The sequence below is a fragment of the Amphiura filiformis genome, chromosome 10 (assembly GCF_039555335.1).
Source record: "Amphiura filiformis chromosome 10, Afil_fr2py, whole genome shotgun sequence".
Lineage (NCBI taxonomy): Eukaryota > Metazoa > Echinodermata > Ophiuroidea > Amphilepidida > Amphiuridae > Amphiura > Amphiura filiformis.
The window spans coordinates 17,194,781-17,220,191 of NC_092637.1; the positions used below are offsets into that span (position 1 = coordinate 17,194,781).

At 37.1% G+C, this 25,411-nt stretch overlaps 1 protein-coding gene across 1 annotated transcript; it reads left to right on the plus strand.

The window, feature by feature from the left end:
* Positions 1-1,073: 1,073 nt before the first annotated feature.
* On the plus strand, positions 1,074-24,014 carry LOC140162579 (cytochrome P450 4F4-like). Its single transcript, XM_072185839.1, has 9 exons — positions 1,074-1,922; positions 8,758-8,908; positions 11,603-11,775; positions 14,669-14,787; positions 15,286-15,550; positions 16,932-17,128; positions 19,888-20,021; positions 22,792-22,939; positions 23,485-24,014. The coding sequence occupies exons 1-9, from the start codon at positions 1,731-1,733 to the stop codon at positions 23,648-23,650; spliced, it is 1,545 nt and encodes a 514-aa protein (XP_072041940.1). The 5' UTR covers positions 1,074-1,730; the 3' UTR covers positions 23,651-24,014.
* Positions 24,015-25,411: the final 1,397 nt, after the last annotated feature.

The following is a 25,411-nucleotide window of genomic DNA, read 5'->3' on the forward strand; positions in this document are numbered from 1 at the left end:
ATTCAGGTTTGTATATACAGGGTGTAACAATAAAATTTATACAATTACATTTTGACTTCTCAGGAAAAAACTAAAAGAGTTATGGCACAAATGTTATATGCTGCACAATCAGTAATATCTTGGCTAAAAGAAGACGTTTAGTTGGTTTCTTTACCAGCTTGGGTTCAAAAGTTATGTCCGATTAATTAAAACGTCCAGAAAACGTGTTGGGCCACTTTTGCCATGTTTGCGCACATCAAGTTTGTACCGCGTAGATTATCGTGCATTAAACATCAAAGAACTGACACAAAAGAATTATAAGTCATGTTTCTTCATATAATTAACATGAACTTAATGATGATATGATCTTTCTTTAAAATCTATAAATGAAGTCATGAAATTTCTTTCAAATTATCTTATAAATAAAGTAATTTCTCATATCCCTGAGATATCGTTGGTAAAACTGAGAACAGTTTTTGCATCCATAAGTACAAAACAATATGATTTTGAAATAAAGTTCAGCTTGGCTTGTAGCTTTTCTGGGGCGACCACTATTGCCAGCATTTCTGTTAACAAATTCCACATACTTCTCATAGTTATATGTAATTGTATGCCTTGATGGAAGACATGAGTTTGGATAATGAGCTATAAACAATCTTATGGTTTCTGCTTGACTTCATGTGCTACCGAATGTCACAATCATAAAAATACGCTCTTCCAACGTGAATTGGGGTTGAAGTGGTTGAGCTGCAGCCACGATTTCTAGTAAATGAGGTTGTTATTCGCTACTTGCACGGTTCCGCCATTATGCACTATGTGCGGGAGAGCCTCGAACTGGCAGCATACATGAATGGGAATTGAACTAGTCATAACGTTCTGTGTAAGGTTACATAATTCTTCCTTTCATGTATGCTGCCAGTTCGAGGCTCTCCCGCACATAGTGCATAATGGCGGAACCGTGCAAGTAGCGAATGTCAGTGATTTGTTGTGACTTTCAAAAATTCAAGGAGATATTCTATTATGTAATCATTTCTACCACTTCGAATACCCCATTGTTTAAAACTACCTATCATAAGAGTCCATGGTTCGTCCATGGTTCCAACTCTATTCAGTCACTTTTGTAACAGTTTAGACAAAAGTGGCCCAAGCGGTTTTAAGACTAGGTTACATAATTGGCCATATCTTCCCTTTTATACCGTCGTTTTAATTGAAACAAAGCTTAGCTGGTGGCTAAAGAAATTATCTTGATAGACATATAAATATCAAACCACAGCATAAGCGGCATACTTGTGTCATTCTATTTTCAAAATTGTACAAATTTTATTGTTACACCCTGTACATCACATATAACATGTCAGGAGGTCATACGTGTTGACCTTCATCTATTGTATTTGTTCATCTGTGTATGGAGAGGAGAAACGCCATTAAAACTCCCATCAGTATTAGGGCGTAGTTCAGTGAACTCACCGGATTGTTATTCCAAGTACTTTGATAATACAGATAATATGTATTAATCGAGGTCGAGGCGATTGCATTGAAAAACCTAATAAATTATTCATAACAGTTACGTAATCAATCGATAGTGCGGACACTTTTCATTTGCAAACCACCAAAATTCGTGATCTTTTAGCGTTGGAAAAGAAACCACGTGAATAGAGTGCCCTCTCAAGAATATCAACTCTCTGCAGGCATCATCACGCTGGTCTTCTAGTATTAATATACTGACTCTGCGGTTCCTGTATCAGGACATAATGGCTATGTGGATGTCTTTTACAGGGCATATTATGTGGGTTAGTGTGCAAATTTGGATTGCATTTCTCCTCATAACATTGTGCACCACTATCTATGGGTTATTTAGGAGGAGATGGTTAATGCAGAAGTTGACAGCCAACTTCGACGATTGTGGTTTGAAAACGTCATTCATTTGGGGTAATTCAAAATGTGTAAGTATCATCTAGTCCGAATAATCAGACCCAGAACAAAATATTAATTTCTGACATGATCGTGTACTGGGTCTGAACTGTTTCCATATGAAATCTTGATGGCAAATTGGACAATAGAAGCACATAATCCCTATTCAGGTTACGTGAATCACGCTATTGTGGACCATCCTTCTGATACTTGAGTGTTTGGACAAGCGGAACGGTTTTTTTTTTTTTTTTCTGTTTGAAAACAAACCAGGAGGTCGAAATCGTCCTCCTCGCCGAATACGAAAGTCAGCGTAATAGTACGGCACTGAGTATCATCATCCCTTGTATTATACAACGTCTGAACGTGTTTATAGTGAATATACTAAGTTTTTGAGTACATGTTGTATAATATTTCTTACTGAAACTCTTGCTGTTTATAGTGAAACACAGTTCACAGTGTCATCGCCCCGATATCTTCATGGCAGAAATCGCCATGGTAGGTTGAATCCCCCGCCACGTATAGCCATTTGATATCGACCTGTTTAATAGTTTTGTGTCGCATCATGGGCCGAAGGACATCTGACTAAGGCTACTGAAAATAGCCCCGATTAGCCCGGTTACTGTCATCGCTGTGTGTTAGTCGAGCATGGTACACCATAGGTCATATGGTTTTAGACTACCTTCACGATTGGCCTATACACTGCGCTATATAATTCGGCACATATAAATCAAAATTATTGTCAGTTTTTGACTCAAGACGCAAGCTAGTATCTCAAAGCGCAAACTAACGACTATCATATCTGTTAAAAATATATATTCAAGTGCAAGGAACCACATCTGGTTTCTTTATACGAAATCATTTACGGGAGATATTCATCATTTTCAAACCCGGTATCCAAAGATTTATCGTCTGAATATCAATCGTGCATAGCACATCCACGTGTATCGATCCCGTGTATTCATTTCAGTGTCTCTTGCTGTATTAGTGTAATTATTAACCGGGCGATGTCGGTGTGCAGTTCACAAATCATGGGATATGTAGGCCTACCAATGAACATTGCCTGTCATACGGGGAATGTGTAAATATTGTGGCGCGAGTAGACTGCGGAACTCAGTCCTCAATGATAGTCAGTTCTTACCATACCGAGGTGCAGTTTCAGACAATAGCTTGGGATTATTGGGGCAGAGGTTATCTTTTGTGACCACTGAAGCATAGTCAAGCCTGTCAAGGACACTCGGCGTGAATTGAAAGACCATGTTACTCGCCACAAAAGAATGTCAAAGGTCATAATTAAAACACCAATTTGGTGTCTTTCCGCTCCTCAGAATATGATGTTTAAGGTCTATAGGACTAAGCAGAGACACTGAAATGAATACCCGGGACCGATACACGTGAATGTGCTTGGCACGATTTGATATTCAAACGATAAATCTTTGGATACCGGGGTAGAAAATGATGAATAGCTCCCGTAATTTATTTAGTCAAAAGAAACCAGATTTCGTTCCTTGCACTTGAATATATGTATTGAACGGATATGATAGTCGTTAGCTTGTGTTTTGAGAAAGAAGCTTGCGTCTTGAACTCAAAACTTACAAAAATTCTGATTTTATATGTGCCGAACTATATAATAGCGCAGCGTATAGGCTAGCACCACTCACTCGTAAAGGCAGTCTAAAAGCAGATGACCATTGACCTCATCATGGCGTATACATGCTCACTCACACAAAGAGAGGTCAGTTACCAGGCTATTGTCAGTAGCCTTAGTCGGATGTTCCTCGGCTCATTATGCGTCTCAAAGGTCGGAACAAAATGGCCATGCGTGGCTGTGGATTCAACCTACCATGGCGATTTCTGCCATGAAGATACCGGTTTTAATAAGTTTTAATGCTAATTTATTGCACATTCTAGGGAAGCCTGGTTACATTTTTGAAATAACCGAGTGAGAGGGTTTTCAATAAAATGTTTTTCCTGTCAAAACTGAAGCATTCTCTGTATAAAAGAAAATATAAATATTGACTGCACATCATATATAACGATTCGTGATTAAGAAAATCCAAGTGTATTGCAAAGAAAAGATTTGATTCTAAATCATTATCCATGCAGAACACACCCGCCAACCAGGTTTGGCTATATATGGTTTAGGGTTAGCGGAGGTTAGGAACAGAGTTAGGATTTGGGTTATGGGTATGTCGGGATAAGTTTGAGTTGGAATTGGGGTAGGTTATGATTAAGGTAAGTTTTAGGAGTGTAGGGTTCCCATGTTCACAGCATGGAGATAGGGCCTAGGTATTCTCAGCCCTGCTACATGTAACATGCATCACTGGCATGGAAGGACTAGTGTACATGTGCACTGTGCAGTGTCTGTGTGTTGTTGTGTGTAAGTAAAGGTGTTAAGTTGGCTGCTTTACTATAATGGCGCCAAGGCCATTTTGGCTTGATCATAAGTCAAGGTTACAAAAGTCGTGCTCACACGGTCGGACATAAGTGACTTATTACCGGTAATAATAAGCGACTTATGACCGGTAATAGTGACTTATTACCGACCGTGTGAACACGACTAAAACTGAATAAGAACTTATAACAAAGCTATACTTATAATGGGAAAGTTCAGCGATTTTTGAAATGTAAATTTAAAAACACATCATTATGAACAATGGGTGGATATTGACCCTCCCATGCATACTGTGTTCCACAAGTACAATAGTTGTTTTTTAAGTTTTAGGTAAGCTTACAAATCATAAAAAATTGAATTTTATAATTAAAAAACAACATAGAAAAAATTCCAGAAGGAAAATAGCCCACCTTAGAACAATTCGGTAGCTGTAAAAGACAGAAAACAGAAATGACAGAAATGACAGAAAAGACAGAAAAGTTTGGAGTTATGAATTAGAGAGTTGTCAGGAAGCTGTTAAAATGTTGGGAGTTAACGTTTAAAGGTGCATGTTCCCATTAACTGATAGTTTGCTGGATTGCCATCAAACTTGGTGGATGCGGCCATCACCATCGGGTGCCGATAATGGTCAAAGTCATCCGAGTATAGATTGTTGGATTGTCATCAAACTTGGTGAATGTGACAAAATTTAGTTTCTGTAATTAAACACATTTTGAAGCTACAGGCACCTTAAGGGCTGGGGTATGAACGTTTGGACAGTATTTATTTTGGGACATCAGAGCACATCAGACATATCGAATTGCATTCTGAATACGAAGAATGTCATTCTGATATCAAATAATTTTGATTTTTGAAATTCGCAATTTAATACACATTTTATGGCAAATCATTAAAAATTGATATTTTTGATATTTAACAGTACTTGAAGTAAACTTTATAAATCTGATGATTTATACTTAAAGTGTATGTAGGTGGGATGAAAAGCCGACGATCAATTGAAAATTTTGACCTATCGTATTGAAGATATGGATTTTTTTCCCAAAACACCAAAAAAATTAGGTCTTTTTGGGAAAAAAATCCATATCTTCAATATGAAAGGTCAAAATTTTCAATTGACCGTCGGCTTTTCCTCCCTGCTACATACACTTTAAGAATATATCATTAGATTTATATAATTTACTTCGAGGACTGTTATATATCAAAAATTTGAAAAATATCAAATTTTTATAATTTGTCATAAAATTTGTATTATATTGTGATTTTCACAAAATGAAAATTATTTGATATCAGAAAGACATGCTTCGTATTCAGAATGCAATTCGATAGGTCCGAGGTGCTCTCATGTCCCACAAAAAATACTGTCGAAACGCAATAAACGCTCATTTTAGATCCCTTAACAGTGCCACCCTTATTTTCAACTTCCTTACCTGCTATGTCCATGGACGGATTACTTTCATCATTTCATGCACTCAGATCAACAGTGGCATGGCCAAGGGGGCGTCAGGGGAAAAGGGGCAGCTTTTCAGCCGGCCTAGACTATTTTTTATTAAATTGTTTCATCTAATTGTGGGTACCTTGTGAAATTTTTGGAATGGATATATAGAGTCTTCAATTGTGTCTCCTGCTTTATCACAATTTGTTGTGCCATATAAATAGTAAAAGCTAATAAAATCTAATTGTGATCAGCATCCACCCCTCTCAATGTACTCCACCATCACAAAGTTCTCGCCAACATCACATGCACTTCAAATAAAGTAGCTTATACTCACTGCGCCACTAAGAAACTCTTAAAATATGCAGGTATGCAAAACGAACCTGCTGTGTACCAGCAGGTCCTGCAGCTGGTCAAGGCTTTCTAGCTTTAGAGCATTGACCATTTAAAACATGCTTTGAGGCACAGTCCAGACTTTTGTGACACTGTTACATTAGGACCACATAGAGTGTATGGTCTAATTGATTCATTTTGACACGTCTCCTTCACTATCTATGTTCTCACTCATTCGCATTCATTACTATCAATAACTACTCTCTAATTCATAACTCCAAACTTTTCTGTCTTTTCTGTCATTTCTGTCATTTCTGTTTTCTGTCTTTTACAGCTACCGTAGAACAATTTTGGTGATTTTCATTTTGTGGCAAATTGTCACTGATTTTAAATTGTCACTGTGGTTTTTTTTTTAATTCACCGGCGTTTTGCCAATGTCTGGTACAGGGGTCAATGTTTCCCACAGAATGACGCGGTACCTCTAATTGTGGCGCAATGCGTCATAAAATTGTGCGTATGTACCAGATAAGATCATATGTACTTATTCAATTTCACGTTGCTTTGGCAATGTCATTCATCTAAATAGCAGATGGAGGGGGAGGGTCGTGTAAACCTAACATATATTTATACCGTGTTTAGGCCTATACCGGGCATCTTTCACATCATGCGATACCCAAATTAATAAATAAATTGAACAACATTCCTTAAACCAGCTTAATAATTGAAGAGCTTAGTTTCTAAAACCCCTTACATCCACTTGCCGAATTTTGAGAACACATCAAAAAATCATCAAAAAAAATCACCGTGATAAATGGGGGTTTGCAACAAAAGCAGTTTTTGGTGGGATGCTCATCCTACCCAAGCATCCCACCAAAAACTGCTTTTGTTGAAAACTTCCTTATATCAATGATATTTTTGATGATTTTTTGATGTGTTCTCAAAATTCGGCAAGTGGATGTAAGGGGTTTTGAAACTAGCTCTTCAAATAAAGTAGTGTATAATAGTGTATATAAACACTCAAGTGTCTATTCTCAGGGTATTCTTTTGTAATGTCGGTGGAAATAAAGTCTGCACAAAAAGAAACTCAGCTGTTATAAATACGCCTATAGCTTCAGAACTAATAATTGTTTTCACAATATTTGAACATACAAAAGGAGGATTTATTTCAATTCTAAGATTTGACCCCAGATTACCTGACCTATCCATGATGTTCCATAATGTTCCCCTGGTCTTGAGGTTTGTTGTCACCAAGTTTGAGCCCCGTACCTCTTACAGATATCCAGAAAATGAAATTCTACGATTTGACCCCAGATGACCTTTGACATGACCCTTGCACAGTGTTCCAAAATGTTCCCCAGGTCAGTAAGTTTGTTGTTGTGGAGTTTGAGCCCCGTACCCCTAACAGATGTCCAGAAAATGCATTTAGAAAATTTGACCTCTACATGACCTTTGACCTGACCCCTGCAAAATGTTCCCCTGGTCATGAGATTTGTTGTCACTGAGTTTGAGCCCCATACCCCTTGCAGATATCCAGAAAATGAAGTTATAAAGATTTGACCCCAGATAACCTTTGACCTGACCCCTGCAAAGTGTTCCAACATGTTCCCCTGATCATTAAGTTTGTTGTCACCAAGTTTGAGCCCCGTACCCCTTACAGATGTCCAGGAAATGCGTTTCTAAAATTTGACCTCTGCATGACCTTTGACCTGACCCCCGCAAAATGTTCCCCTGGTCATGAGATTTATTGTATCGAGTTTGAGCCCCATACTCCTTACAGATGTCCAGATAATGCAATTGTAAAGATTTTACCCCTTAATGACCTTTGACCCCAATTCTGTGTGCAAGGTATGGGCACTGGGTAAAGCCGATGCACATGTGTAAGTGACGTCATTGTGCTATGTAATATGTGGCAGAAGAAGCATTTTGAAGATATTTGGTTATATACCGAAAATGCCCCTTTAATGACCTTTGATCCCAATTCTGTTTGCACCATATGGGCACTGGATATAGGCGGTACATATGTGCAAGTTACGTAATTGTAGGGTGTAACATGTAGGAGGAGAAGCAATTTGAAGTTATTGCCAGAAAGAAGAAGCAGAAAAGATCCGATAGCAAAACAGTACCTAGCTCGGGGGTTGAAAACCCCCAGCTAGGTAAAGATCAGGTAACATTAGAATACCTAGCTGGGGGTGTAAACCCCAGCTAGGTAATGAAAAACTGAAATGGCTTGCTACAAAATAAGATTGTAACAAAGGGTACAAACAAAGATATGGATAATGGCATCACTCAAGAGCGTAGCTAGAATAATAGGAAACCACGTGACCAAAACCAAAACTAAAACTCGAAATTTTGCATGGTAGCGACTTGATCCATGATACGGTACACCCAAATTAAGTGTAAATTCCTTATTATACCGTATGGCGGAAAAAAATGGTTATTATCCAATGAACTGTAAGCCTACGGGCCCGACCGACACAGATTTTGAACAAATTGGGAAAAAAATTCCTGTACAAATGAATGCCGAACCAAATTTCGGAAATTTCAGGAACAATTTTTTTTTTGTATTTCTCAAATTATTTACAGATTTTGGTGATTTTTTGGGTCATTTCCAAAAAAAAAAAAAAAAAAAAAAGACCGACCGACCGTAGAACAGGGTTTCTTTTTTTCGTCGCCTAAGTGATATATATTCATATGTTATTTTCGTTTTTAGTATCCTTCGGCAAACACTAAAGAATACCTCGACAAGGTGAATCAGGTTTTCGGAAGGATGACAAATTATGGGCGAGATTGGATCGGGCCGTTCCTCTGCAATATTCAAGTTGTTAGTCCGGAATACATCAAGATCGTGTTTGCAAACTCAGGTAGGTTTACCAGGAAGGTTAAAGTTCATACTTTATGTCGAAATGACAGGGTAAAATGTCGAAATGACAGGCCACAATTATGTACAGGGTTACCCCAATCTGCCGGCCGCTAATATTCTTAGCGTAATCAAGCGAGGTATAGGAATTGGATGTATTTTTTTTGTTCAACACAATCGCGTTGTGAGCACATTTCTGGTAAGTACGTTAGAGCGCGTGTGCATGTAGGGCGCTCATGGCGTGATAATATGTGCATGTAGGGCGCTCATGACGCTTCTGAGCGCATTTGAGGAGATAACCATGATCACGTTGAAATCATGGAAGTACTAGAGGTACTTCCATGTTGAAATGCATTTCTGTCCCATAAGCTGGTTCCCAGTGTTGGCCGATGATTTTGTGTGCGTTTAATGTGATTTTCGGTTATCAGCTACTGATTTTCTGTCTCGGCTGCGTGATTCTCCATTATCGACTGCGTGACTGCAAATTTGGGAAATTCTGGCTGTGTACAAAAGTATAGGCAAAAATGGCACGAATGTGCGATAAAAGGAAATGACTATTTCAACCTAACTAAATAAAGTCTGCACAAAAAGAAACTCAGCTGTTATAAACACGACTATAGCTTCAGAACTAATAATTGTTTTCACAATATTTTAACATAGAGGGAAGGATGAATTATTTACACGCATTTTGATACCACATTTGTCAAATGTTGTACAATATTAACAACACAGTAGTGTATTTAAAGAAAAATACCCGATTTTAAAAGTTGCAGTTTACAGCGATCAATGATTATTATGCCAGCACGGTAGCACGTAAAACCCGCCATTTATCTTCACGCTCACTTCAAAATCAATACAAATAGCTGCAACTTTACTATTCGGCTATTTTTCTTCCAAAACACTGCTGCATTGTTAATATTGAACAAAATTGGACAAATTAGGTATCAAAGTGCGCGTAAATAAACCATCCTTCTTTTCATGTTGAAATAGTGTGAAAAGAATAATTAGTTCCGAAGCTATTCGCTACTTGCACGGTTCCGCCATTATGCACTATGTGCGGGAGAGCCTCGAACTGGCAGCATACATGAATGGGAATTGAACTAGTCATAACGTTCTGTGTAAGGTTACATAATTCTTCCTTTCATGTATGCTGCCAGTTCGAGGCTCTCCCGCACATAGTGCATAATGGCAAACCGTGCAAGTAGCGAATAGGCGTGTTTATAACAGCTGAGTTTCTTTTTGTGCAGACTTTAGTAAAAAGATTAGTAGCTCTTGTAATAATTTGACAAGAGCAAAAACATGGCTGGTCATTTTTAATGGCCGGTCCTACCCCAAGGTAAGGTGCTGAGGTAAAATTTTACCACTAAAAGGATGGATCTACGATTAGCTTAGGTCACTTGGGCGTAAACACGCGCGTTTTCTTTTATAACGGATAAAACAATTAAATGAAAGGGGTGTTTGTAGTTCTACGAGCTTCTATGGTTAAAGAAGAAATGGCCACTGTGGGGGGTCGAACTGGTATCGTCAAGCACTCATGCACTGAGTGTACACTCTAAAAACGATCTACTCATTTTTAACTTTTTAAATTAAAAAAGGGAAACTATTCAGACGGGGACATAATGCCAAACAAAAAATACTTATGTCTTAAAGCTCATGGCAATTTCAGAAACGAATGTTTTTTTTAAAATTTATTTTGAATTAAGATGTAATTTTCGAGTGATCAAAAGTACAATTACACAAAATTGTGGTTGATTTACATAATCGAAGTGCAAATATCAATTGTTTTATACCTGAACAATGCGAGTATTGAATCAAGTAACTTTTCTTCCAAATATGTCTCAGAATTTCATGATTTTACGCAAAAAATGCTAAGGGAATTATACCGTTTTAGCTACGTACATGGACGGGCTGAGAAAAACGAACGCGACTTTGAGACGTATGTTTTTGTTTGGACTAACATATTTTTCTCAAAAATGAATCCGATGTTCTCATCAAAATAACAAGAAACTCATAAGATCGCCTTGTCATTTAAAATAATGAATAGACTCTTGTCAAAAATAACGCAACTTATCAAATTTGTGCAGTTTGCCATATCAAAAATGACAAAAAATATCAAATTTGAATAGTTTGTCTAGAGGCGGATATGACCGAATCTTGGCAAAATGCAATGATTTGGAAATCTTGTGAATTTGAATAGTTACTTGTTAAACTAAAACGAAAACTATTCATTTTGATAAGATTGTCGGTTCAAAGTGATACTATGTTAATCAAATTGAATAGTATATCTCATCAAAATGAATAGTTACGAGATGAGTAGGGATTCTATTTAATGAATAGTAAATAAATAAAATAAATGTAGACATTTATGCCGTAAACAACCTAAAAGCGCTTTACATTTATTCCGCCGTCATTAGAATATGTCGGAACCACGTTTGCAGCCTACAAGTGGCGCAGGGTCCATCAGTACAACGACTGTGACTACTCCTAACAGCTTCCCATTGCACCTGGGTGGGGTGAGGCAAGCGCCTTGCCCAAGGGCGCAACACGGTGGTGGGACGGGGAATCGAACCCACGCACGTCGAGCAAGCTCTCAGATTATGAGTCCAAGGCCGTAACCACTGAGAAACCGTGCCCTTAGTTCGAAATTAGTGTACAGAGTAGCGCCTCACCGTTATTTGTTTTTGTTTTTTTACCAAAGATTCCAAGGATAGTTTGTTCAATAACATTTTACGTCCATGGACCGGTGATGCGTTAAATTTTACAAAGGGCGCCAAGTGGAAGAGATTACGTAGACTATTTACTCCATTCTTCCAAACAAGTATACTGAAACAATACATCAAAATATACGTGGATTCAACCGAAATATTTCTGGTGCGTATATTGTTTTAATTCTCTTTATGATACTTACATATACATATTGTGCTTTGGTATAATTATGTGACTGGACACTACGAATCAGCCGTAAAGTCAGCCCGGTCAATTTTGTTTTATTTCGAGTTTAGAAAATCTATATCATACGCTTTAAAATGGTCTATCATTTGACTTCAAACAATATCCAGAAACGGGGGTATGGTTTTTTGAACCCTGTTCCTTCAACAAAATTGTACCCTTTTTCGATTCTACATGTGTCTCTTTGTTAATTGTTGGTTATGCATACCTAGACAAAATACAATGCTTTGTTATCCACAGGATTTAGCCAAAGCAAACAAAGACAAGAACTATTTAAGGATTCTATAGAAATAGGTAGAAGCTTATTATCCTCATCAGCAATAATATTATTGATTGGTTTTGGTACTTGTCGCACCAAATTGAGATGCCTATGAATACGACCCATACGACCTTCACGCACATTTTACACTGTAACATTGTCGATTTTACGGCTCATTCGTAGTGTCCAGTCACATATATAGCGCCACTCCATCAAGATCACAGCGCTGTTGTTCTTACGAATGAGCTATTCCGGAAAATAAGTGGAGTAAGAGGAATAACTTTAAAATAAAAGCAATTTTGGATTTCCAAGTTTGCCAATGCCTCATTTCAAATATATAGTTTTAGTTTTGGTTTTGGTTTTGGTCACGTGGTTTCCTATTGTCCTGCCTAACCACTTGAATCACAAGATATCGAACTCTTTGTTTCTACCTTTTGTTTAAAACTAAACATTTGTGACAGGTAGTTTCGGTTTTGGTTTCAGTTTCTTATAAGTGGTGTGACGAATAAAATTACAGGATTTTCGAGTTACCTGATCTAAGTATACAAAAGAAATGTTTAAATTTCGCAGTGCAATATTCACGAGCAGAGAAGTCGAACAAAACAGTCTACATTTGAAAGCATTGATTTAGTTTGAAAGCATTGGCTTGAGACTACGAAATAGCCTAAGCTGATTTCACTGTGAAAATATATAGACCATCGAAATATTTGCATTCGACATTACAAAAGGGCCACTACTGTAATTGTATAGGTGCTATAAACAAAATCGATTCATGTCCTTAATCTCATGTACCAGAATCGATGGAAGGCCATTATATGACCTCTAATAACCTAATGACTTTTACTGAAGCAATTTTACTGCAAAAGTAGAAGATAGAGGGAGAAGATTGGGGTGGGTGTGTGTGTGTGTGTGTGTGTGTGTGGGGGGGGGGTTGGAGGGCAAGGGGATATGGGCCGGGAGAGAGAAACATATGAGAGAGAGCATTGGAAGTGAAAGAGAAGGGGAGGAGAGCTCGAGATGAAGATATCGAATGTAGGGGAGGAGGAGGGGAAAGGGGTAATTTAGGAAAGAGGTGGTTATATAGGAGGGGAGCCCCCTCTTAAAGAGGTATGGGTTGTGCTTCCCAGGGATAATAAACTAATTCATAATCAAATCATCTCCATGCATCGTTTATGTTTCATACAAACAAACACATTCCCCCACCCCACCCCATCCTTCAGTATACGCGCATGTATATGATTTCTAGGCCTAGAACTCGTGAGTGTAATATGCCACCTACCTTCGACAGAGAGCATCAACTGTCATCCGCGGGATAGATTTCCGATATCAATCATGATAATAATTATGTTAGCACAATAGGCTATTGTATACTTCTGGTTATATACCCTGTACTGTGTCCTCCCAGCATAATAGTGTTATGATTGCAGATAAGATCAGCTCTACTTTTTAATCCCTTGATTTTTGGTTTCTGAACAAAAGAGAAACCAAAACTATATATTTGAAATGAGGGAATGTTAATGGAAAAAGCTTGGAAATGCAATTAAATTAGTGAAACATCAAAATGAGGAATTTTGATTTGGAAATATTTTCTGCTGGATTTTTTTTGCATTTAAGTCTAGATTTCCAATAGTTAAGACTGAACAAATTAAGTCTAGAAATCCGAACTCCTCTATAAGAGGTGCGCATCTAATTTTTGGAATAGGACGATATCGGAATCATGTCACTTTCTCCAGGCTTCCAGTGCAATTTTTCTGACACTATTTTATTATGAATATCCAAACAGTGCCGAGACAGATTAGGACAGTCAGGGGTAAGACCCTACTCTTTTCGAAGCTGATGTACATGTACTGCTTCACGTCCCCTCCGAAGGACGAGCTTCTCTTATGGTTCATTTGACCAATTCTAGTAGCGAGAACCCTGATGCCACGCTCTCTACTTAATTCACGTCGCTGGCTGTACTGTCTTACGGCCTGATACTATTATAAGATGCTCACAGAGTGTGGTCAGAAATTACAATGTTGTACACATTCATGACATTGGGCCCGTTCAAATGTTTTATTTTGATATCGGTTTTTGAATATTTAATCCCATTAAATATGCGTAACAGCTTGGTTCTGCATGCCTGGTATAGCTCTTTTTTGATAATCTACTAATAAACATCGGAAATAAAAACAAAACAAACACGCAGCAGCAGCAACATCAACAACAACAACAACAAAAACAAAACAACAAAAAAAAAAACAAAAACAACAACAACAACAACAACAACAACAACAGAAACAAAAACAAAAACAACAAAAACAGAAACAACAACAAAACAACAACAAAAACAACAACAACAACAACAACAACAACAACAACAAAAACAACAACAAAAACAACAAAAACAAAAACAACAAAAACCACAGACAACAGAAACAAAAACAGAAACAACAACAAAAACAACAACAGAAACAACAACAATAACAGAAACAACAACAACAGAAACAACAACAACGAGAACAAAAACACAGCCCTCCAGCTTTTATATCAACTTTCCATTCATTAACATTTCAGGACAAGATTTCGGACACCAAAGGTCGGTCTGTGGATGTTTTTGGATACGTTAAGCGGTTGACTCTTGATATAGCATACAAATATATGTACTCCTATGAGAGTAATTGCCAGTTAAATGAGTAAGTTGATTTTAGCAATAATTTGCTTAAAAAGGATATCATTTTTTTCTTTTCTTACAATGACTTTTCTTACAATGACTTTTCGCCACGCCGATCCACCATTGCATTCTATTCAAGAAACGTATAATGCAAGTTTCTCGTTAAGGGGTAAATTTTCGCAATTAAAAAATAAAAAATGCTCCAATGGGCAATTCCAATTCAAATCCACACTACCCCTGTGGAAGATTCTGGAAATATCTTTTTCAAATGGAAGTTACCCAATTGTTTATTCTATTCAAAACTCATACTCCCTCTGTGGAAGAGTTTAGCTAAATCTTTCACAGGGGTAGTGTGGATAGTGTGGAATAGCCCAATACGCTACAATTATAGCACTATATTTTTTTCAGTTACCTTTGTGTTGTGTACCCTTTTGAAGATGTTTTGTACTAGGATACTGTTTATTGACTTGTTTGTTTGTTTGTCATGTTTTTGTTTTGTTTGGCTTTGTTTTCATCGCAGGGAAAATGTTTACATTAAAGCTCACAATACGTTCCTGGAAATATACATGGAGCGCTTGACATTTCCTCCATATCTTTTCGAACCAATATTTCATCTATTACCATCTGGCTTCAAGTGGAGGCGCTGTTTACGTGTAATACTCAAGAAACCAAAAGAGGAAATCAAGAAAAGGCGTCTAAAATTTAAGGAAATGGAAGACCATGGTCATAGCGAGCATTCTGAAGAGGAGAATCGTGATTTTTTGGACATGCTATTTCACGCCACGGTTCGTCCAATTTTAATGTCTAATTTTAATGATATAGTATTAAATAACAATGTTTCTTATGTTTTATAAGCGTTTCAATTTTGACCCCCTGCCTAGCTATTGTGTGTCTCTCTCATATTGAGAGTGACACCATCGCCCAGGACGCCTACGTATACGGACAAATCGCCCTTCTACATGTGAATATACGGGATTAGAATAGCGCGCACGATTCGAATCTGCCACTGTGAAATCCATCATGGCCTAACTCTCAACTTGAACCGATACAGACTATGCAACTTAAAGGAGTATTTCGTGATCCTAGCATCCTCTTTTTATGACATTTTTCAATACATATCCACGAAAAAAGCATTCTCAAAATTTCAGTTGATTCCGATTTTGCGTTTGCGAGTTATGCATGATTATGTGTATTACACTGCTCCATAGACAATACGTTGTAATTTCGTTCTGGTGCACCAGAACGAAATTCAAATTTCGCGATATCTTTGCTAAGCGAATTAATCTGCAAGAAATATTTTGTACATAAACATTATGTAGCCAGAGTATTCCAGTGATATAAAAATCTCAACTTTTTTGAGAAAAGTGGGGGATGAGGCTGTGGATCACGAAATGCCCTTTTAAGTAAGTCTATAGAGAGTGACGATGTCCGTATAAGCCCCAACCCTAATCCGTTTTTCATAAAAAATGCTAAATGGCATTTGAAAGTTAATATTCATTGCAATCACAGCTTTCATTTTTCTCATTTAGCCCCCCAACTTCACCAAAAATATTTGAAATTTGGGCGAAAATTAGGCGTTTTTGACCATTTTTGGTGCAAATTTCTCAAAGTTGGTCAAAACTTAAAAAAAAAAATAAAAAACGGTTCCAGATATTTTTATCTAGTTTAAAAAAATTAAAAAGAAAAAAATTGGGTCCAATAATTTTTTTGTTATGTTAAACAAAAAAGAAGTGGGCCAAAAACCCATTTTTTTAGGATTTTGGGCCAAAATGAGCATTGTGGCTCAAATTTGACTTCACAGATGAATTTATCAAGTCTTTGCCATACTTTTATACTTTAGACCAACAATTTAGCAGTGATGAGGCCCAAAAGTTTCCACAATTCCAGGGTTAAGACCAACCTTAGGTACGCACATTTAGAGGGCACGTGCATGGAATATTCCAATCTATGTGTTATTATTGTATGAGTAAAACATTTTAAAACATTATTTTGCACGCACCAAACAACATAAAAAAACCAAAAAACAAAAACAAAACAAAAACAAACACCCCCTAATTTTCTCGATAGGTGAGAGTTCAAAGTGCACTAAAAACTGCAAAAACTATCCCACAATGCGCTGTAAAATTATATGCCGATTTTGCTAATTTCTGTGTTTACTTTTATTAGGATAAAAACGGTGAAGGACTTACCGATCAAGAAATTTGTGATGAAGTTGCTAATGTCATGCACGCTGGCTACCATAACATATCCGTTGCTATTTCCTGGTGTCTTTACAATTTTGGAAGATTTCCCGATTACCAAAGAAAATGTTACGAAGAAGTACAGAAACTATTTGAAGAAAAAGGGAACACCAAATTGGAATGGTAAACCTATTATTTTATATAATATCAGTGAGGACACCATGTACTTCGTCTCCTACCTAGTATCCACTCTTAGAAAAAGATTCCAAGTAGAACCAAACAAGAAATGTCTTTAAAAAGACAACACCATGGATGAAATTCATGTTTTATAATTTTACATTGACAAGTACTTGGAATGCTAGTAATTTTTGGTGTGTAGCACATGCACAACTAACCGGGTTGGAAATGTTGTTACCACGAATACCATCAATGACATACTATAAGCTAAATTGAAATGTGTGTTAAATAGGTCTACATTTAATTTATACTTAATTTATACTTGTACAAACAAAGGGATCAATGGAAATTACATCCACCGAGTTTCGCATCAATCCAACAATCTATATTCAGACGACTTTGATTACGTTTTATGACATGACTTTGAACATTCTGACAATCCAACAATATATACTTATTCCACCTCAAGCTCAGATGACCTTTAACAATTATAATCCAAAAGACTGATTACTCAATCCCAGGGGTTCCCTGGCTCAATTCAATCTTTATTTCTGAATGTGTTGATTTTTATTGTTACTACTAACTGCCCAGTTGCTCTACCAAAATGTATAAAACCAAAGCAACTATCTACCCCAATTACTGGTATTTAACCCCCCCACTAGTGTCACTCCCAACATCAATTAGTGATGGTAACTAACCCTAGTTAACATTGCAGGTGCCTGAGCACCTTATACCCAGCTTGGTTCCTGTCTGGTCAGATAATTGAATATATGAATACAAAAGCCACTCAAGTCCATACTTTGGCCAAATTGAGTTAAGCATGGGGAATTGTTGATATATATACATAAGCCTGTCATATGTATGAAAGAACAACTCAAATTCATCCTCTGTGTCTATTGAGCATGTGAAAAATAGGATGTATGAAACAATCACCCAATTCCATGATTTGAGTCTTGTAACACATTGATTGAAATCCAGTATGTATAAAAGTCCACTTGTAACACATTCATTGCTAGAGAGTGACTTTTGGAAAAAAATGGGTTTAATAATGGAAAGTGTGTGGTTTATATTACATGGCAGAATGCTTATCAACATTATTCATACCTGTGTGCTTTATTTTGTATTATCTTACCAGTGGTAATCTCATTCTAACATTGTTGTCTTTGTATATGATTCAAAAAACCACCCAAGTCCAAATTAAAATGAACCCCACGAAGTCCCTGAAATGCTAATCGTCATACCTAATACAGGTTAATCCACTCATTTGCACATGAAACTTACCATATTGACCAGGTAAATCTAATTGAAGGAATTAAAATGATACACGAGTTTTTCTCTCAAAATCACTTCCCATGGACTTGGGTGGCTTTTGTATTCATGTATTCAATTGCTCATTATAATTGTTGAATTAGTGGTCACTTGTTGACAGCTTATCAGTAGCCTGGATCAGCAGGGGTGCATTTATATCATTTTTCATAGAGCAATTGTTCAAAATATTTAATGTCAAATGGTTCCTAAAAACCTTATTTGTGTATGGATTTGTATCGTTAACAAAACAAAATGTATGTTTAATATATCAATTATTCCATTAACAGCAATTTCCTAAGTTTCCATCCATAAATAATCACAGAGTATCATCTGTTTACAAAATAAGTGTTTATTTTCAGATTTCCAATTAACCATTATCAGTATAGCTGGTAGGGTGCCTTGCTAATAGTTATAGTCAGAAACAGGTATTTTGTCCTGTAGTCCCTGGCAACCCAGTCTGCCTGTGGCTCACTCGCAAACATACACGACAGAAACCGGCTGTGAAGGAGCCTAATGCACGTAAACAACTTCCTTATAACATGCATAATAAAATCCGATTTTGAGTATAATAAAGAAAGTCATGCATATGTAAAATGAAGCAATTACCTATTGCTAACTTGGTAAAATGCATACTCGTAGCCCAATCTTGTACATCATAGCACCCAGTTTTGGTTTGTGGTTTCGAAATGTTGCAATTAAAATATGAAACGCTAAAACCCAAATCTAGAATCTATATTTAGAACGATATAGCAAACTTTCCATGATAGAGATTAGACCCAAGACAAAGTACACCCAAATTAAGTGTCAATTCAGAATTATCCCATCATGGTGGAAAAAGGCTTTTAAAGTGTCCTGTATGAAAGTTCAGTAGGTCGGGGAGAACCATATTTGGGGTTTTGCCATTAGAACCCATCTGTTCTGTATATAGAACAACCAGAACCCTTATAGTTTAACGAGAGTCTCTGATATGACTTTCGGTATAACAGGGTATAAAAGGCACTTAATTTAATACCCACGTGACCAGATGGGCGCTGACATTACAGCTTCTAGACAGGATGTCTGGAAAATTGAGCTTTGGCACAGCAGGTGGTCTTCTTGTGTATTTCAATTGGAAAGGCGGGATACATGTCCAATTTGTCTATCAAATTTGTCAATTTTTCAACTTTGTAAGAGTTTCCGTCGATCACTTTTTTCCGTCGGCAAAAACTTTAGTTCTTGAAAAAGCAGAATCCCCCAATATGTGTGTTATTAAGTTGGCTTATACATTTTCAGCAATTTTGATGATATTTGTCTGAAAAATTCCTATCTCTTAGCATTGTAGCACATCTACTGATCACTTGGTGGTCTTGGTATGGCGGCGCCCATGGTCACGTGCCTTTTATTAAATATGGCCTATGGTGACTGTTCGTGCTCGTAACGAGAGTAACAATGGAATTTTTCTTGTGCCTATTTACTAGGGATGATTTGAAATCTCTCCCATTTACAACCATGTTCATCAAAGAGAGTCTACGCTTTCATGCTCCCGTCCCGGCGATTCTTCGCAAGCTTCTTCAAGACGTAACATTCCCGGATGGAACTGTACTCCCTAAAGGTAGGGTCAAAATTTCAACAGTTAGGTCTGTTATGAGTCTGGTGCCTAAGCCAAAAACCTGAAAGTAGCGTCCGCACAATAGTTTGTGTTTTCTATACCTCTGAGACGTACCAATTCAGAATCTGAACGGATGCCACCCTGGCACCCTTGAGCATTTTGAAATAAATGACCCTAAAATGACCCCATAGGGTTATACAGAGCTCAAAAAGTGTTCAAATATCACTTCAAGGTGTTTCAAATTATTCGTTTAGGCCCAAGGATCGCATATATGTAATTTCTCAATACGACATTTGGTTCAAAAGTTATGTGCCACAACAGGTCAAGGGTCAATTTCCAGTTTGCATAGGGGTCAAAAATTAAAGTTGCTCCGATTTTCGTGAAAGTTGCAATGTCTACCAAAAGGAATTCAGAAACATAATAGTTTACATTAGCTCCGATGTCTAGTTGATGAGTTACGGAGACAAAATATTGCATAGGTCAATAATCTCAAAAGGATCAAACGGTAACCTATGGTGTTTGACCTTGTTATCGTCTATCTTGATAACTATACATAGATAGTAGAAAGTGCAAACCATTATGTTTCTGCATGAATTCCTTTTGGTAGACGAACAAGTTGCTGCAACTTTCACGAAAATCAGAGTAACTTTTTTTTTTGACCCCTATGCAAACTGGATATTGACCTATTGCGGCACATAACTTATTATTAAGAAAACAATTATATACATAATTGTGAGCCTTGGGCCTAGACGAATAATTTGATATACTTCATGTGAAGTGATATTTGAACACTTTCAATTTTTGACCCCTGTATAACCCTATGGGATCATTTTGGGTCATTTATTTCAAAATGTTCAATGGTGCCAAGGTGGCCACCACCAGATTCAGAACCAGTAGGTCTCATATATATAGAAAACAAAATGGTATTACGGACCGTTCACAACAAAATATTGTGCGGACGCTACTTTTCAGTCCAGACAAAATATCACATTTCAGCACCAGACTATATTGACCGTTAAAGTTTTTTAATTATGTAGTCAAATCCAATGAAATTTTACTCACTTAGACAGTTTCGTCTTCCTGGTCGGAAGACTTCTTCAGTAATGCGATGATCCACTGGTTTTCCCGCGAGACTTCTCATCCCTAGGGTGCACAGTTCTTAGTAGTGGATCATATATCGTCGGCAGAGTGCTACACTATCGTAAGTGCAGTTTGGACAGTTTTACAGGAGGAGCATTTTTGTGTTTAGCGTAGCCGTTTGTTTCCAAGTAGCCATAAAAATGACATGGGAATGTAAAGCAATTTGATTTTAATAATATAAACTATATAAATGGTGTTAAAGTTAATAAATCGATGAATTATTTACTGAATTAGATGTCGTAAGTGCCACATACGATAGTGTTACACTCAAATAGAAATGAGTGTAGAGTGCAACACTATCGTATGTACCACATACGATAGTGTTGCACTCAAATAGAAATAAGTGTAGAGTGCAACACTATCGTATGTGCCACATACGATAGTGTAGCATGCATTGCTAAATTAGGATATGCGTAATATCGGCTCATATATCCAATATTTTGTCATTTTATGTTTCTTAACAAGTTAATTTATTTTGGCACATAATATTTACAATAGCAAGACACCCTTTGCCGTAATGTTATCTCTCAAGATTTATTACTGAATCTAAAACTAAAAACACCGGATTTATCGTCTCTATTACCAGTCATGGGAGCTATGAACTTAGCCAGCATGGTGACAACGCATACAGCCGTCAGCGTCACAGCCAGTGATGTGTTAGAGACTGTTTTGCACTTACGATGGTGTAGCATTCCGTGATTTTGTTGTTTAGGCCCAATAAAGTAGCGTATGTGGCACATACGATGGTCTTGCAGCAAATGAAAAACAAAATTAGCGTGCAAGACTATCGTAAGTGGCACATACGATAGTCTTGCATGCATTAATTAAAATTGCATTGCACTTACGATATTTTATTTTATTAATTAAAAATAATTAAGCAATTTTGAAACTTAAAACCTGGTTTAAAATGTGCGTTTTTATATGGCCTTCAATAATTCGTCAAAATCTCATTTTGGCCAAAAATGTCACTTACGATAGTGTAGCACTCTGGCGACGATATGTGATTTAGAGAATATACACCTTCATCGCGATTTAGCGTCTCCTGCCCCCTCTTTCTGATCTATAATGCCTCGCGTATCCATCTTGTGTGTTTATTTGAATCGTTTTCGAGAATCTTAGCCCCCTCCCAGTCAATGACATGGTTCTCCTGTGCTACATGGTCGGTGATGGCCAAACTTGTAATAAATCATATATCGGCGAGACAGGGAGAAAGTTCCAAACAAGACTGAATGAACACAGAAAAGACACTGAAAAAATCAAAGATGTTAAATATACCAGAGCAAAAAGAAAAGAATCCGTCACTGAACAGCATAAGTCGGCCATCACCGCGTCGGGAAGTAGTCAAATCATCCGACACCGAGGGACCAGTAGTTTTGATTACTTCCCCTCGAATCATGTTGTATTTGTATACTTTGACCATATCTACGACTTACAATCTGCAGTTATTAACGAAAAGGCTGAAGGTCAACATTTGAGCTCCACACGGCGGGTCAAAACTGAAAATATCCACCGATTTTGATCGCGTGTCTTGTTATAAGAATAAAAAAGAATAGTTTGCACTATCACCTTGGCTTTGAGTTCACAAAATATTAACATCAAATTATAACAGTTTCTTGGTATTTTACCTTACTAGGCACATCTGTGGTCGTATCACCTCTGGCGACTCATCATCATCCGTTATACTGGGAAAACCCTGAGGTTTTTGATCCGTATCGATTTCTACCTGAAAGAAGCAAAGATCGCCACTCATATGCCTATATTCCATTCTCAGCAGGACCAAGGTAAATGCCGATTTAAACTACCGATACAAAAATCTGACTTTGAGACAAAGCTTGTTTTTTGGCCGTAAAACTTGGAATATAATCATGGAGTCATTTTGTGTATGTGTTTGTGATGTCGTGTATATCACCTCATCTCTATTGTCTATTTATCTTTTATTTTTTACAATGTTGTCTAATTTATCTTTTATTTTATACAATGTTGTCTAATTTATCTTTTATTTTATACAATGTTGTCTAATTTATCTTTTATTTTATACAATGTTGTCTAATTTATCTTTTATTTTTACAATGTTGTCTAATTTATCTTTTATTTATAACAATGTTGTCTAATTTATCTTTTATTTATATCACCTCATCTCTATTGTCTATTTATCTTTTATTTTTTACAATGTTGTCTAATTTATCTTTTATTTTATACAATGTTGTCTAATTTATCTTTTATTTTTTACAATGTTGTCTAATTTTTATTTTATACAATGTTGTCTAATTTATCTTTTATTTTATACCATGTCTAATTTATCTTTTATTTTATACCATCTTTTTAGGAATTGTTTAGGCAAGAACTTCACAATGAATGAAATAAAAGTGGCAATAGCGATGACTGTCCACCGTTTTCAGATTGACGTCGATCCAGACAAAACACCAGAGTGGAGTCAACGAATTATCTTAACTTCATTAAATGGAATTCATCTCAAATTTTATCCTCGATGAACAGTAGGGTATATCATATAGGAATTGCTTAGGCAAGGAATTGCTTAGAAAGGAACTTCGAAATAAATGAAATGAAAGTGCCAAAAGCGAGACTGCTTACCGTTTTCAAATTGACGTCGATCCAGACAAAACACCAGAACACACGAAATGGACTAGTTGGGAGTTTCGAGACGTTGCAACTGGTGAGGGGATATTCTTTGTTTGAAGACACCTGTGTTGGCAGTGGTATGTCCTTTGTCATGTTTGTGAATGGGGACAGAATTGCATACCATACCATATCACACCACACCACACCACACCACACCACACCATACCATACCACTTACTACAGTTTCCGTAGCTCGTAATCAGCGGGCCTTATAACATCGCGAATATCAATATATTTTTATTTGAGAATTTCTTTTGTGAAGTCCTATACTTTGTCTACTTTTTTTAACACGCAAAATATAGAACAGGTCAACTATATCACTCTTAACGCCGGTCTCATTTTTGGCGTAGTGCTAAAAGCTAAACAATTCCCTCCGATTACGGACTGATCAAACTATATACAGGTGTCTTCAAAGATCATCAACTCAACAGTTAGAATGTCTCGAAATTCCCTACTTGCGACTTAACGCTCATGTCGTGGGAGCGTGTCACATGACTAGAGTTGCTTGGTTCTCCTTTTGGATTTCGATAAGTTTAGACACTACGGACCACAATGGCCTCATTCCAATGCCATAGTTCAATAACCTCAATTAAACAATCATAGTGCAAAATTTTACCTCGAGTTTCGATTTTAGGGTATGAGTTTTTGTACCCAAATTTTCAAAGGTCATTCAATGAATGTGCAAATGTATTGGGGTTATAAACTGTGCCTTGATAGATGAGCATGTTATGGATCCTAATGAGAATATTGACCGTATGCATTTGAAATCTCCCACAGTAAGGGATAGGGCACATGAACTGAATACATGTGCATACCTTGGCTGACCTTGCGGAGTTCCTAGTCCAGCCAACCTAACCACAATCACTGTGGACCACAATGGCCTCATCCCAATTGCATAGTTCAATAATCTCAATTAGATACTCATAGTGCAAAATTTGACCTCAAGTTGCATAGTATGAGTTTTTGTACCTAAATTTTCAAAGGTCATTCAATGAATGTACAAATATATTGGGGTTAAAGAACTGTGCCCTGATAGATGAACATGTTGTGGATCCTAGTGAATGGGCGATAAGGAGATAACCGGTACAGGCATTGTCCTATAATGGTATTGGGATATTCCAGATATTATCCACACCCCCACCAAAGATGACCAAGTTCAATTTCAAAAGACATGTAGGATTTCCAACAGGTTATTTCTTGAAAAGATACTGGATTTCCCACGGTGCCCTTAATATGACTATGGGAGGGCGAGTTAGCGCAGCGGTAATTCCCTCGCTTTGCACCACTGAGGTTCCGGGTTCAAGCCCCGGCGCGGACCAAGGACTCATGTGCACTTGGTTTATCCCGATTCCATGCTCGCTCTCGCAGGTTTTCTCCGGGATCTCCGGTTTCCTCCTGTATCGCAAAAATCGGTGATTAGTTGTTTGGTTATCAAAAATGGAATTTGGGGAGCTGCACAGATAGTTGATGCGATCTGATTGTGATGATTCACCATTGCAGCGAAATTACAGCGCTTTGAGTCCTCTAAGATCTGGAGAAAGGCGCTTTATAAATCCAAAATTTATTTATTATTTATTATGGGATTTCCCAGCATAAAATTTCAAACAAAATTA

Excerpts from the sequence above, each read along its gene's own strand:
- LOC140162579 (XM_072185839.1), top strand. The coding sequence starts at position 1,731 with ATGGCTATGTGGATGTCTTTTACAGGGCATATTATGTGGGTTAGTGTG. Across the intron at positions 14,788-15,285 it reads AGTAATTGCCAGTTAAATGA|GGAAAATGTTTACATTAAAG; the intron begins GTAAGTTGATTT and ends TTTTCATCGCAG. Across the intron at positions 22,940-23,484 it reads CCATTCTCAGCAGGACCAAG|GAATTGTTTAGGCAAGAACT; the intron begins GTAAATGCCGAT and ends CCATCTTTTTAG.